The sequence below is a fragment of the Lasioglossum baleicum genome, chromosome 8 (assembly GCF_051020765.1).
Source record: "Lasioglossum baleicum chromosome 8, iyLasBale1, whole genome shotgun sequence".
Lineage (NCBI taxonomy): Eukaryota > Metazoa > Arthropoda > Insecta > Hymenoptera > Halictidae > Lasioglossum > Lasioglossum baleicum.
This window is the reverse complement of record NC_134936.1, coordinates 8619571-8634178: the sequence shown is the minus strand read 5'-3', so window position 1 is coordinate 8634178 and position 14608 is coordinate 8619571. Positions and strand designations below refer to the sequence as shown.

At 33.9% G+C, this 14608-nt stretch overlaps 1 protein-coding gene across 2 annotated transcripts in view; it reads right to left on the bottom strand.

Moving 5' to 3' along the window:
• If (integrin subunit alpha inflated) overlaps positions 1-14608 on the bottom strand; it is a 154348-nt gene that overhangs the window by 56049 nt on the left and 83691 nt on the right. For both annotated transcript variants that reach the window (XM_076429118.1, XM_076429119.1), the window contains exon 4: positions 10870-11041. In XM_076429118.1, the coding sequence (XP_076285233.1) occupies positions 10870-11041 (172 nt within the window). The remainder of the gene's footprint in view (positions 1-10869; positions 11042-14608) is intronic.

Here is a 14608-nt window from a genome sequence, read left to right as displayed (position 1 = left end):
CGTCTATGTAAGAAATTGCGGCGGCGCAATTGTTGTACAATGTATTTCAACTTTCCTTTATTTAAACTGCGATAATTTTGTTAAAAATGAAATTAAAATGAAAAAATTACATTTCATTAAAAATGAAATAATTACATTGATCATTTTATTCCGAGATTTTTCCTCGACGGGTAAGAAACAGAAAATGCATTTTTTTCGAAAATGCTGTACATTAAAACGTCTGTGGAAATTTTGAAAAATTTGTCTCCGTACTGGAACCACCGCAGATTTAAAGATTGGAGCTTCCTCTTTACAACGGCTCCTTAAAAAGTGATGTGCGATCTTTTTTAGTTGTTTTATGGAGCTCTGAATGAGAGGCCAACATTACAATAGCATAATTTTTTAAATTAATGTATATGTTTTTAATAAATACATACAAAGGAATTAATTCAAATAAAAGTGATTTTTTCTAAAGAAGTTGCTCAATTGGAATTTCTTTTTGTATTCGCAATATAAACATTATTTCTGTAATATTGTAAAATATGCAAATAAAAGATGGTGCATTCGTGGATGAATGTACGACGATCGAGACAAATTAATTCTTTTCTGAACAGACGTTTTGCTTGCATTTTTAATGGCGGTCCACATACGAGACTTTTTATTTTAATTCCATCAGGACGTGTAATTATCGCACGAAGAACATAATTGCGGGCATTTATTTTCTTAAAATAACTTGGAAAAAAGTTTCCTGGTTGACTTAAGGGGAAACGTTCGCAGTCCGATACCAAGTTTGGGCAAACACAAGAGAGATAGCCGTTTAAAAGGAAGTACTAGAAACTGCACGTCGTAATAACTGTCTGATTTCTGCGGAACCGCGGTTTCAAGAAGACTGGATGAGACTCGCACTGCTTTCGTTCGCGTAATCACTGTCTCGACCCATCGAAGGTAGTGGACAGAGTGTGAATCATAAATCGTCGAGCATGTACATACTCCGAGACCTCCAAGGTGGCACTAAAACCTCTTTTTAGTAGCGGCTAACACCGTGCTCTCTTTTTTCCTCTGCTTGCAGAACAGTTAACACTTTACAGGCCATTAGGCTAGTCGATTTTTCGCTGAGTGTGGCAATCGACAAGAAACTGTGTAGTCTTATTGTTAGGTGTGCAAAAAGGGGTCACGACGCACTCTCAACTAGTAAATGATTTAAAAACATCGAGCATTATAGTCAAGCTACAAAAAGAAGCTCAAGATAAAAATATTATTAGGTTGTCCAAAAAGTTTCTTTCGGAATGTGTCCTTTAATGTTGCTAAATAAATACAAACAATTCGATCATTTTTATGTTGATGTTTTAGTACTTCCCAACATGAATTTGCATTGTGTGCATAAATCGAAAACCAACTTTTGGGGGACAACTTAATATTTATTATTATTATTTATTTAATGTTTTAAACCAAGTATGATTTATGTAACGTGTACAATACATGAACACAACCTAATATTTATTTAGCAATATTAAAGGAACACATTCCGAAAGAAACTTTTGGAACAACCTAATATATCATCGTGCAATTAATCACGTGAATGCCATTAACTTAAAATTTACAGGAGAAACAGTTGTAAACGAGCTGGTTCATTGTCGACAATAATAGATCCCATAAATTTTATACAGAGAATTTCAAGCATTTGTGACACACAGATGCTAACGTGTAAAATCTAGTTACGCAAGAACGTACGTACTGAGGAATTATGTCCAATAAAGATTTATATGTCTGTCAAAATATATTGCAGAATAACAATTATGATAGTCATAATAATATTCTTACTGTTATTAACCTAACCATATTATTAGATGGAGTTATGCGAAACTAAATAATATTTATTTCTATCAATACTTTTTCCATTGCAATTATTTAAGATTTACAATTTTATTCAATGTATAATAAAAATTTGATGTTAATCATAATTAAATACTATTTTGCAGAATAATATCCGGAATTATATTTATTTCTATCAATACTGTTTCCATTGCAATTATTAAAGATTTCAGATTATATTTATTTCAGTGTTACACAACACTAAATAATATTTATTTCTATCAATACTTTTTCCATTGAAATTATTAAAGAGATTTCAGATTATATTTATTTCAGTGTTACACAACACTAAATAATATTTATTTCTATCAATACTTTTCCCATTGCAATTATTAAAGATGTCAGATTTTATTCAATGTATAATAAAATCTGCTGTTTGTTTAAATACTATTTTGCAGAATCTAACAAAACCATTAACACTTTGTTCGTTCACTTCAAGTACAATTTATTTTCATTAGCTTCAACCACAAATTTCATTAGCGAAGCATTTACATCAAAGCTGGCAGGTTACTACCAAAACGTTTAGCGGTAAATGCTCTGCAGTAATGTGTATATTTGAACAGGAAGTGCGCCGAAGGAAAAAACGGCAATTGCACATTCATGCTAATTTAGGTGTCACTGTGTGTTTTTTAAAGGAGTGGAGATATAACGTAAGTGTACGGAAATAAAAGTTACGTGGCTGCAGATGTTTCATGGCGTACATCTTTTGCGCAGGTGAAGCACGTGCAACCATATACCATAATGTAACAAAGAACGTTGTACGTTTAATGAAATTGTAGCAAACTTTTTACATGTACTTCAACATTTCTACCAAACATATATTTTAATTTTTATCTTCAACTCGACCAATTTTATTCGTATGCTTGCATTTCAAACAAATATGTCAAATTAAACCGTAAGGAAATTTAAAACTTTTGCAGAATTTTATACATAAAATAGTTCCATTTTGAGGAGCGTACGAGAGTTGAGAAAACTGTGTAATAGCTATACTGCGGATTTTATGCATTTATGACAAAAATTGGTGGATGTAATTTAAACCAGTAAAATCATTAAGACAATTTATCAACGCCCATATGTTACTCTCGATTTATTAAAATTGTTGAAAACAGAAAGATAGTTTTATATGGCTTCTGTGTCTTGCAATTGATGAAGACAATTTTGTCTTATAATAGTTAATAAAACGTATTAAAAAACCATTCAAAAGTTGTATAGAAACGTATTTCGTAATAAATGATCAAAATATGCTTCTCTTAGTAGTTTTGCATAGAAAAAATGAAAATATGTCTAATAGTAAGCATAATTTCCTGAGATGATCACAAATAAACCGTAACGAAGCACAAGAAAGGGTATTAGCATCCCAATTTAGTAAATTTTGACAATAGTTTAACATTACACGTACTGAACATTAAAAATAATCGGTATTCGTTGCCTTACAAAAATTGCAATATTGTGTTTGTTGCTTTACAAAAATTACAATATTGTACTTGTCATCAATATTGTATTTGTTGCTTTACAGAAATTACAATATTGTATCTGTTGTTTTACAAAAATTACAATATTGTACTTGTCATCTTTCAGAAATGACAATATTGTACTTGTCATCTTTCAGAAATGACAATATTGTACTTGTCATCTTTCAGAAATGACAATATTGTACTTGTCATCTTTCAGAAATGACAATATTGTACTTGTCATCTTTCAGAAATTACAATATTGTACTTTCATCTTTCAGAAATTACAATACAATATGGTATTTGTTGCTTTACAAAATTTACAATATTGTACTTATCATCTTACAAAAATTACACCATTGTACTTATCATCTTTCAGAAATTACAATTTTGTACTTGTCGCCTCACAAAAATAACAATATTGAATTTATTTAAATATTTCGCACATCTTATAATGTGCACGAAAAAGGAAATTTATACAGTAATCTCAAATGTAAGCAGTTTTGCAATTTCAATAACTGCAAAATAAAAAACCAGTCATGCGTGCGGTGGTATACGTAATATTAAAAATTGCAACAGACCAGAATTGAATTCACGATCCCACCGTTCCGAAAATGTTCATGAAAGGAGTGTCGGATAAACGGTTCGAGCTCTCATAAATAATTCAAAATCGTCGAAGAATGAGTCAATTAAAAATCAAGCATTCCAGCACTGTGCAATTCGCGAGATCGAAGGACGTGGAGAATGAGAATGGAGTGCCAGCAAATATAGTACGCAGCTGTGAAACCGAGCATGCACTCCGTTCCGTGAAGGAAATTATACTTATGACATTGTAAACGCCGACAAATGGATGCCAGTTACTCGAAGACAGATAAGCAGACAGAAGAACGTGCACGGCAATTCTCTCCAGAAAAGGCAACAATGAGCAACGCGATACTGACGAGCAATCAAGCGAGGTTACGACTATAGTTGGATTCAAAATTCACCAAGGCGCCATTCCCACCGCGATGAATGACTCACATTCAATCTTTTATCGATTATACTAATTATTCGAATATTCTATACTAAAAAAAAATTCATCTACTTATTAATAGCATTTCTGATTTTTCTGAATAAGAAGGTGCACATGGAATTACAATTATTGGCTTAAGTATGGTACTAAAATTAACATTATTGATGTAGCAATGAGAAATCCATGTTCCATTAATAGACAACGCATTTTTATGCAAAATAAAAATTTTCTACTTGCATTGCAACAAACTGGAGTGAAATAAAAATTTATTTTCTTTCTTAATATGTTTAATGGGTTGAAAATAAAATAATATTTTTAAATTCTTCTAGTATTTTTACTGTTTTAAATTATGCCGGCTCATTTTTGTCATGACTGCATAAAATCCGCTGTTTATTTATGAAGAATTTTAATTAGAAACTTGTATTACATTAATAGAACTTAAACACTCTCGTTAAATTAAGAAAAGAAAATGGAAATATTTTTAATCTTTTAGTTAATGTATTTAATATTTGTTTTTGGATTGGCAAAAACTGTTTTCCTCCATTTCTGACATAATGTACATATTTACACTTGGTAAGTGGATCTTTGTACAAAATAAAAATTTTCTGCATTAATTGCAAGACTTAATGATTTTAACAATTCAGTGGAATAAAACAATATTTCTAAATTCTTTTTATCTCTTTACTGTTTCGGTAAGTCTTTACTTTATTGGTAAGTCTTTTTAATAAATTATATCTAAATAAAATTATTGTAACACTAAACAAGAAATAATTTTTATGTTATTATTTACGTATGTTTCTGCTGATTGATGTGCAAAATAAGCATTTGAGGATGCGCAATTGTCGGTTAAAATGTTGGAATTTCCTTGCTGTTTCTCCAAGGCAAATTTTATTAGTTGCTTAATAGAGAGGAGAACTTTCGCTGATAAAGTGTATGATAAACGACATCACGTGTTCACGGACAGCGAGCTAAACCTCGCCGCGATTCTTGGGAAAAGCGACAGCAAACGTTGGCTCCTACAAATTGTTTAATTGCTCGCTCTCATCGCGGAATTTCTGGACGATGAGGTCACACGTCGTCGGGCCGAATCGTTTCCGTGAGGATATCACGATTTTATGACGGATTGTTGCCACGTCTATCACACTATTGTGCACTATTGTTCTGTCAAACCTAACAATTTTGACCATGTGCAACGGGTGATCAAGTTAACATGAACGCGGATTGAAAATTTACGTAGTTTTTATTCATGTTAATTATGTATGCAAATGCAACTATGGTTAAAATTTGCTCAATAAAATCTTACATGTTGGTACGACATTAAGTGAATAAATAAAAACTTTACATTTGTAGAATTCATCGGTAAACAATTTACAAAATTCTCACTAATATTAAACAGGTTGGTACGACATTAATTAAATAACTAAAGGGAATAAAATATTGTAAGGATAATAATCTTCCTCATTAAAAAGATTGTAACTTAACCGTTACTTAAATTGCCAGAGTTTAACAAGCTCATGTGACGTTTATTTGATAAATAAAAATTATACAGCTCACTCTTTTGATATCGACATATTCTGTAATATACACATATTATAAACTTGAAAGAAAAGAAACTAACTGTCAGATGTAGTTTTAAATTGTTAAATCCTGTCGAAACAAAAAAAATATATGTTGATTCAATAAGATGTACTATTGAATAGTGCCAATATCATACGAACTTATTTTAATATTTAATACTATTGAATTTCAATAGCAAAACTCATTTCCGCCAATCATATAAGCGAATAGCTTTACATCAATGTTTTCAAAAAAATAAGATATGGTCTCAAATCAATTCCAGTATAAATCAATACATTTCTCACATTTTTTTAACAACATATCTGATTGAAGGAAAAAGAGAAATATTACGAATAATAATGTACGGTATTGAATCGAATAATATTTTCAATCATTTCATGATAGACAATTCAAATACATCACGATTTGCTTCTAAATTTCACATTATTGAAAAGAATACATTAATATTCATCGAAGTAAAAAAATTACAATAACACGCGTGTTATTGAAGTAACTACTTTTTTTTCTCAGTGTACATATTCTTTCTTTGTAGTTTAACATTTCGGGATGTTTCGTTTTGCTCAGAAGTGTAAATTGTCAAGATGCTTCACTTGTTTATTATTTCGATTTCAGTGGATACACTTTCAATGCCAACTCGGAATTCGCGAAGAAATGTGGAGCCGACGCGTCGCAGGAAATGCATTAGCCCGGAATGCACCATGCACGCGTACACACGCAGGATTTGTCTTTTACCAAATATGCTGGGACGTTCGTTGGGACATACTTTAGTTACAGGAAAAGGATGTTTCTGTGGCCTGCGAGTGAGCACCGGATGTAACGAGTGTTACGATTCGTATACCCTGTGACGAAACATTCTTCAACGTTGCACGATTCTATGTATACACATCTCTCATTCTCTCGTTTCAACAATAAACTGTAGTCACTGATTTTACAATCTTTTGGGAAATTAAAGACAAAGGACCGGAAAAATTCTAACTTGTTGACGAGGTGATTTTTAAATTCTGAACACCTGTTAGGACGTACAACAAGATAAATCGAAATGAAGTAGCCAACATTTAAGACACAACATTTACACAATAAAGCAAAAAAATGTCGAAGAGCAAATGAAAAATAAAAAGCTGTTTTAATAAATTTTTGTTTAAAATTGAAGGTAAATTTTTGTTTAAAATTGAAGGTGAATTTTTATTTAAACTTGAAGGTAAGTGCAAATGATTTGAGACAGTAAGACAAGATAAATCGAAATGAAATAGCCAACATTTAAGACACAACATTTACATAATAAAGCAAAAGAATGTCGAATTAAAGGACGAATGAAAAATTACTAAAATGTTGTTTTGAGATGTCTATCTGGAAATTTGTCTATTCGTATTACGTATAGATTAAAAGTGAGGAAATAAATTTAAAATTGAAGATAAGTGCAAATGATTTGAAAGAAAAAAGCGATCGACCTTCGTCAGAAAGTATGATGGACCGGAAAGGATTCCAAAGCATCCGAGCAACGTGGGAGACACAAGATACTACGTTACACATAAATAACTTCCGAAATCTGCTCTGTAAGTCTGCTCTACTGTTGATAAGTACCAGATAACACAAAAATGCACTGCATTCTGAGCCAGCTTATCTTCGGACGACATTATCGCGAGAAAGAAAAGAATGTATTTGTAGTAGCACGCTTAGTGGTTGAGCAGAGGCTATTGTTGCTTAGAGAATACTCGTGAAAGCACTTCGAAATAAGTGGAACTCTTTTGACTAATTATCTAATTATTAAACTCCACCTACGATAATTATTAAATATATTACATGCATTCATGTGTTACTAATACGTTATGTTCGTACAATTAATACAATGTTAAATATGTAGATACATTTAGTAGAACATACTTTTTTTAAATGATGATATTTTGGTTGTTACTTTATCGAATATTTTATATTTTCTTTTCTTCTTAGTACAAAATACGTACTAAGAGTCATACATAGGAAGCAAAATTTGTAAAACGTATGCTTGTATTAGTCATGCGTGTAAAGGAAAGGCATGGCGTAACTATTTTCGCGGAGAATTTATGAATGAACGTAGTGAGTCAGAGTAGCAGTCATCGATTTTTTCGACGTTCTGTAGTAACATATGCGTAGGATGCATCCAACTATTTACGTGAAAAACTCAGATGAACGTCCGATTATTTTGGTTATATCTTAAATCTTGACAAATGTTTGACATTATTAAAATAGGCTTGTTCTTTACATTTCTTTCAAACAATGAAAATTTACGAAGTAGTCTTAATGGAAATGATATGATCAACTAAAAACTGTTCCACATTTTTCTTTTTAACAGAAGAGACTGAATTTACAATCGAATTCATTTATATTCATAATTGTTTATATTATGTGATTAAATTAATCATTTACATCATAAATAGACTTGTTTCACTTTGTTTCGTCACAAAGTATTGTTCACAACATATTCATCCTTGGACTCTCAGATGAATTTGAAGAAAAAAGTTTAATAAATATTAGAATTTAATCCTCTTAAAATCAACGTTTTAAACTTGCTGCAAAAATATTACAATTTAAATGGAACACGTGTAACTAGACTGCGGTTGTTTATGCAAAATAACAATTGTCTGCATTAATTGCTGGTCGCGAGAGCCATTTAGGAATTTACATTAAAAATTATTATGCATATCCTCATTTTCTTTTAAACTGTCTACTGCTTTAAATTGCACCTATCAACTTTCGTCATGAATGCATAAAATCAGCAGGCTAGTTATGGGTCAAAATGGATCCTCCAATCGAGTGTAAATATTCGGTTGGCAAGAAAGCAGTTTCGGTATTTTAAGGTGGAATAAAACCGAATTTCTTTATTCAAGCGATGAATCAATAAAATATTTTCTTGCTCGTTCTTTTTGGCAAAAGATCATCAAACAAAAGGGAAACTACCTTATTCATTAAAGTTCATTGCTTCTATAAAAAAATTGGGCTCTACTTCACCTCAAAATACCGAAATTACTTTCTTCCCAACCCAATATAATAAACAATATTTCGTCAAAGCATAGTTTCCTGTTCCGAGCACACGGAAAATATAATTTCGAGTGTATTCGTTGAAGAGAAGCTTTAAAAATCAGTGAACTGTCGCACCAGAATGATAAGAGCGTCATTTAGGACCATAATCCCGGACATCAAGACTGTGCTGACGATGTCGAGATACTGGAACAGGTGATTCGAACCGAGTAGCTCCCTAAATCATCGTGAAACAAGCACCCGTTCACAGGGCCGCCGAAAATCGACGTGTCTTTTGTCATTAAACGGCCGGACCTACATGGACGCCAGGAAATATCCTGTTACCGGGCGTATTTATGACCGCCATGGTTTGAGGACACGGCCACATGTCGTCCTCGGGAGGAAATTTGCCCTTCGGGATTCCTGAAGGGACGAGCGATTTACCTCTCGAGAAACGACACCGCCATCCTCGGAACACTCGCAAAGGGAAAGAACACGGCCGAACTGTTTACAACTGTTTATAGCACTCGAGAGCACGGAGCGTAGTCGGACTCACAAAAATCTTTTCCCGATTTCTTTCTCCCTTTTTCTCGAAAACCGAGCTAATTCCGGAACGGGGACGCCACCGAGGCGTGTTCTATAAATTCTGAGGACCCGGTTTCGATTCGAGTGCCAAAACAACGGACTGGGAGCAACCAGCGTTGAGAACTTGCTGGCTTTGTAAAGTAATTCATAGACTGCACGGTTTTATGTAAAATACTCCTCTATCTCATTATAATAGTATCAAGTGAATATTTATACGGGAATTATTGGCGAATGCAGCTGTAAGTTATGTTTAGACTGCGGATTTTATGCATTTATAACCAGAATGGGTACGTACAATTTAAAATAGTGGAGGTATTAAAAAGATTAAAGGCCACCAGTGTATTAGTTTCACCTTAACAAGATAATCGAAAGAAGAATGAAATTTTTATTTGGCTCCTGTGTCTTGCAATCGATGTTTACAGTTTAAAATGCAGTAACGAAATTATTGAAAAATCCAGAAACTATCCGAACACTCGAAATAAAAATTAGGAGTACTATTTTTAATTTAATGTTTAATGTAATCTAGTTTTTTATAATAAATGTTCTGTTCTATATTTATTCTTTTTCTTGCTACTATTATTATGGGGCAAATTAAATTCATCAACTGCTACTTTATTATGGAACAGAGGAGTAACAATTTTCTGAGTCAATTTTACGAGACGTGGAAATTGCACAAACATGATTTTTTAATAATTACCACGGGTTTGAAATAGCGTAATGACTCTTTGTGCAAAATAAAAATTGTCTGCGTCAAGTATAACAAAAAGGGAGTTACATACATGGAAATTCATTTGTCCTCTGAACAATTCTTTCTTCCGTTTTGTCTTACACCTACTCAGTCGATTGATATTTTCGTCTAGTTTATTTCTTAATTCTTCTAATGTTTTCACAGTTTTGTATTTCATCTAGTAATTAAGTATTAACTTGCTTCAAACAGGTTATTCTAAACTGGTAATGGCCTGAAGCATACAACATCATTAGACTGCGGATGTGTATGCAAAACTAGAAGTCGCTAAATATAAATTTATATATAAATATAATTTATAGAAGAAGCTAAATATAAATTTATATTTTTCACTGATAATTTTAATGTAGTAAAAATAATATATTCAATTGCAAGAGACACAGGAGTTAAATATATATTTATATTTTTCACTGATAATTTTAATGTATTGAAGATAATTATATTAATACCCTTAAAGTCTTTTAATATTTTCGCTGTTTTAAATTGCACCTACTCATTTCCGTCATAAATGCATAAAATCCGGAGACTATTCATCATAAATCATCCCATCTGACTGCCCTAAATCTGTCAAAGATCCTGAAGACACGTCAGTACATATACACACGTCTCTACCCAGCTTAGAAAAGCGATAATTAAAATAATAAGAAACTTACTCGTTCGGCAGGGCGAAAATTCTTGCGATTCCTTCACGCCGTCGCTGACAACCCAACAGGTGCCGACAGGTTCCCGTCGATTCCCTGCGGTCGATTCCTTGCTCCATCGATTGTCCTCGGAGTCGTACTTCGACTGGGACACGGAGTACCAGATGTACCTCGGGGCGCAAGCCTGCAAACATATAAAACAGTGAGTGGATCGTTTAAAGTTAAAACGTCGCCGCCGATGAATTCGTGTCGTTAATGACCGCGCCATCGCAATTGGACGTAACGGCCCGGCCGCGACCGGTCGACTCGTTAAGAGCTCGTTCGATTCGATCTCCTCTGGGAACCGGATACTTCAACGGCCGATTGAGATCGCATTTACACGCACTTTGTCACGCCTCGACGCGAAGACGCGACTCCAGGCTCTGGAATTGCAATCCCGAATACGGTCGGTCTTCTACAGCAGGCAGAAGTTGGGCAGTAATCAATTATTTTGTGATTAGTAGACTGCGGATTTTATGCATTTTATGGCGAAAATGAGTATGTGCAATTTACAGCAGTGGACAGATTAAAAGGATTTGAAAATATCAATGTACTCGTTTCAGCTGATTAATATCATTGGAGAAAAAATTACATTTCTATTTGACTCCTATGTTGTAGAATTTATGAAGACAATTTTTATTTTGCATAAAGATCCGCAGTTTATTGATTGGTAAGCATTGATTAGTAGGAAAAGTATGTAGAAGTATACAGAAAAGTATAGTAATCATTAGACTGCGGATGTTTATGCAATTTTCAATTTTTATAGACGAATTGTAGGAAAGTTGTATAAAATAGAATCTTATTCACAGTGGCAGTAGCCTTTGCAGATGTGAAATAAATAATAATTGTACTAAAAATTCTGTCTAATTTTATACTCTACTCTTTTTAAAAAATTTTGGAAGCCAAAATGCATGATGATCCGCAGTTTTTTTCATTGTTAAACATGTTGGTATCTAATCATATACTCAACAATTAAGGATTGTATGAGGTATTATATCAATTTTCCATATCCATAAAATGAAAAACATCATATTGCTTGAAATAGCTCCGAGTGCAAAGGGTGAAGACTTGTGTCCCCACTCTACCTTCCCCTTCTACAACGCTATTCCCCCACGCTTCCGCGACAGCCCGGACACGTGACTAATATGATACATACTGGCAGAGGGAGGTAACTCTTTCCCCTTTTTTTCTGCCCTTAATAATCTGACCAAAATTGTGAAAAAAATATATGATATGAAGGAGGTAAGTTCGAGTATTTTCGTTTTTCTTTTATCTGAATATCTTAATTAACAACCGAGCAAAAAAATGATACAGTTAAGGGTATTTACCCTCATATCATCCTTACATGAGAGGTTAGCGACTTAAAATTTTGGGGGGTTATTTTTCAACCTAAAACTATTGTTTTCCACACAATATCAATAAAAATTGTGGGTGGGGCCGCTGGACCATTCTTAGTTTGCAGGCACGTATGTTTTATATTCCATCAGATCAAATTGACACTAAAATGTTAACGAAACGAAACTTCTGTGCATTGTTGCAATATGAACATACCGTAAATATTTCATAGCTAATACATGGAACAATAATTCGCGGAGCGCAACGATTACAGCCCACGACCTCAGCCGCGTTTAACCCTAACGAGTTTGGCACGCCATGAGTCACGAATCTCGGCAACGAGACAGGATTAAGCATCTCCGTGAAATTTCCGCGAATTCTATGATTAATTTAATTTATTATACTCGGAGCTCTCGCCGCCCGTAATGAGATCGCACGTTACGGGTTTCAAGGAAATCCTAAGACGAGGTTCTGTGCTCGACGAGATGCAAAGTGCGTCTTGTAGCGCGCACATATTTATGCGAAGCATTATTAAGGTCATCAGCTGCTAGAGTGGTTGCCTGGTCAAGTACAGATGGTTGACGTAATACGCTGATCATTGTGTGTACGAGAACTTTGCGCCCGGATTGATTTTGCTCGGTGGAAACACCTTTTCAAACGATAATTTCGGATTTATCCTTGGACAGTGTTAAGAGCACTTGACGGTCATTAGTTCCCTGAATTATTTCTGCCGTGTTAATTCTTCTCGTCATCCATCTTATTCATCCTTACTCATCATTACGATTCAACGGTGGCGCACCAGGTGCTTGGTTGAGTCAGAAATAACTTCCGCTTTCATTTTTCAGATTTACATCAAGCCACGAGATTCGACAATCATGATTCATTCATAATGATGAGAATCGTTGTCTGGAGAACAACGCAGAATATTGACGATCTTGTAAAAATAATTCCGAATACAAATCCAACCCCTTCACGCACAGAAACATTTCGAATGTGTTGTACGTTCCTTACGACACTGTACACATCGAAGTAAAATATTGCTTAACGTTCCTCAAAAATAGTTGCATATAAAAGTCTAGAATAATATTTCACCTATTTTTATTTTACACTTTAAAACAACAAGTTATGTTTCGTTTATAGCGTCACACTTTAAAGAAATACAAAATAGGAGGATCCAAGTAGATTCTATGCTGTCATTTTTATAAAGCATTGTTTACCATTTGCTTTCACGTGGCACGTTCGGTCTGGGTTAGTTTCAGAAGAACGTTCATGAAACATTCAGAAAACACGTCTGGTTGAACATTTACCCGCCGGGATTTTGCATGAAACGGCAGTTTCCGTTTCTATATTCGTAGTTTCAGAGGCGTTAATCACGAACGCGGCAGTGGGCGCTTTCTCGGCTCAATTTTCAGCGAATGCTCGCGCACCAGACCGACTCGCGTGGTAAAACGATGTAACGTTGTAACGCGCCTTAATTGGCTCGCAATTAATAATGCAATGTTGCGTGCTCCGGCAGCGAAGAGCACACGATCCGCGTGCATTCGGAATCAGCGACCCGCTCGTTAGGGCTCGTTTACACGAAACTAACCTTGGAAACCGATTAAAATGTTACCGGGCCCGCGTACGCGACGATCCGACGCGTTTGTTCTACCCTGAATCTGCATATAAGCGCAATCTGCATTAAGCCAGCATCGCCCTGGTCGCGTTTGATTTATTGTGAACGTTCAAATTGGCCGCCATAGCTCGTCCGGACGGAAAGATTTCCTATGGGTGGCCGTGATCCATGATCAACAATCAGTTTGATTCGATAAAGCGATTACGATGGTTACGTAAATGTTACGTTAATAGACTATTTATAATTGCACAGTGACCGTGAAACATTGCACCAATTTTCGTGGGTTTGGAAAAATTGTTAGATGTAAGAACCTAATAAAAATAATGTTTATTCTTTTCTGTGTACATTTATTTTATTTTACATTTATTTTATTTTACATTTATTTTATTTTATTTTATTTTATTTTACATTTATTTTATGCTTTTTCGTAATTAGTTGATACCGTTGCGCCGAGAACACTAACATATTATTCATTTAACAACCATACGATCGATAATTCAAACAATATTTATTTTATACCATAGGTAAATAAAATGTCAAATTTATTTTTGAAAAATAGTTGCATTAGAAAAATGCAGTAGATTACGATGAATTGTACAAATTGACTTTTTAATAAATTTTTGAAAGGTTTTCGGATTAAAATTAATACGTGGCCCCTTCTCCGTTAATTTAAAAATGATGTTCACTCTTTTCTATACATTTGTTTCATTGCATAGGTAAACGACATGTCGAATTTATTTTTGTAAAATAGTTGCATTAAAA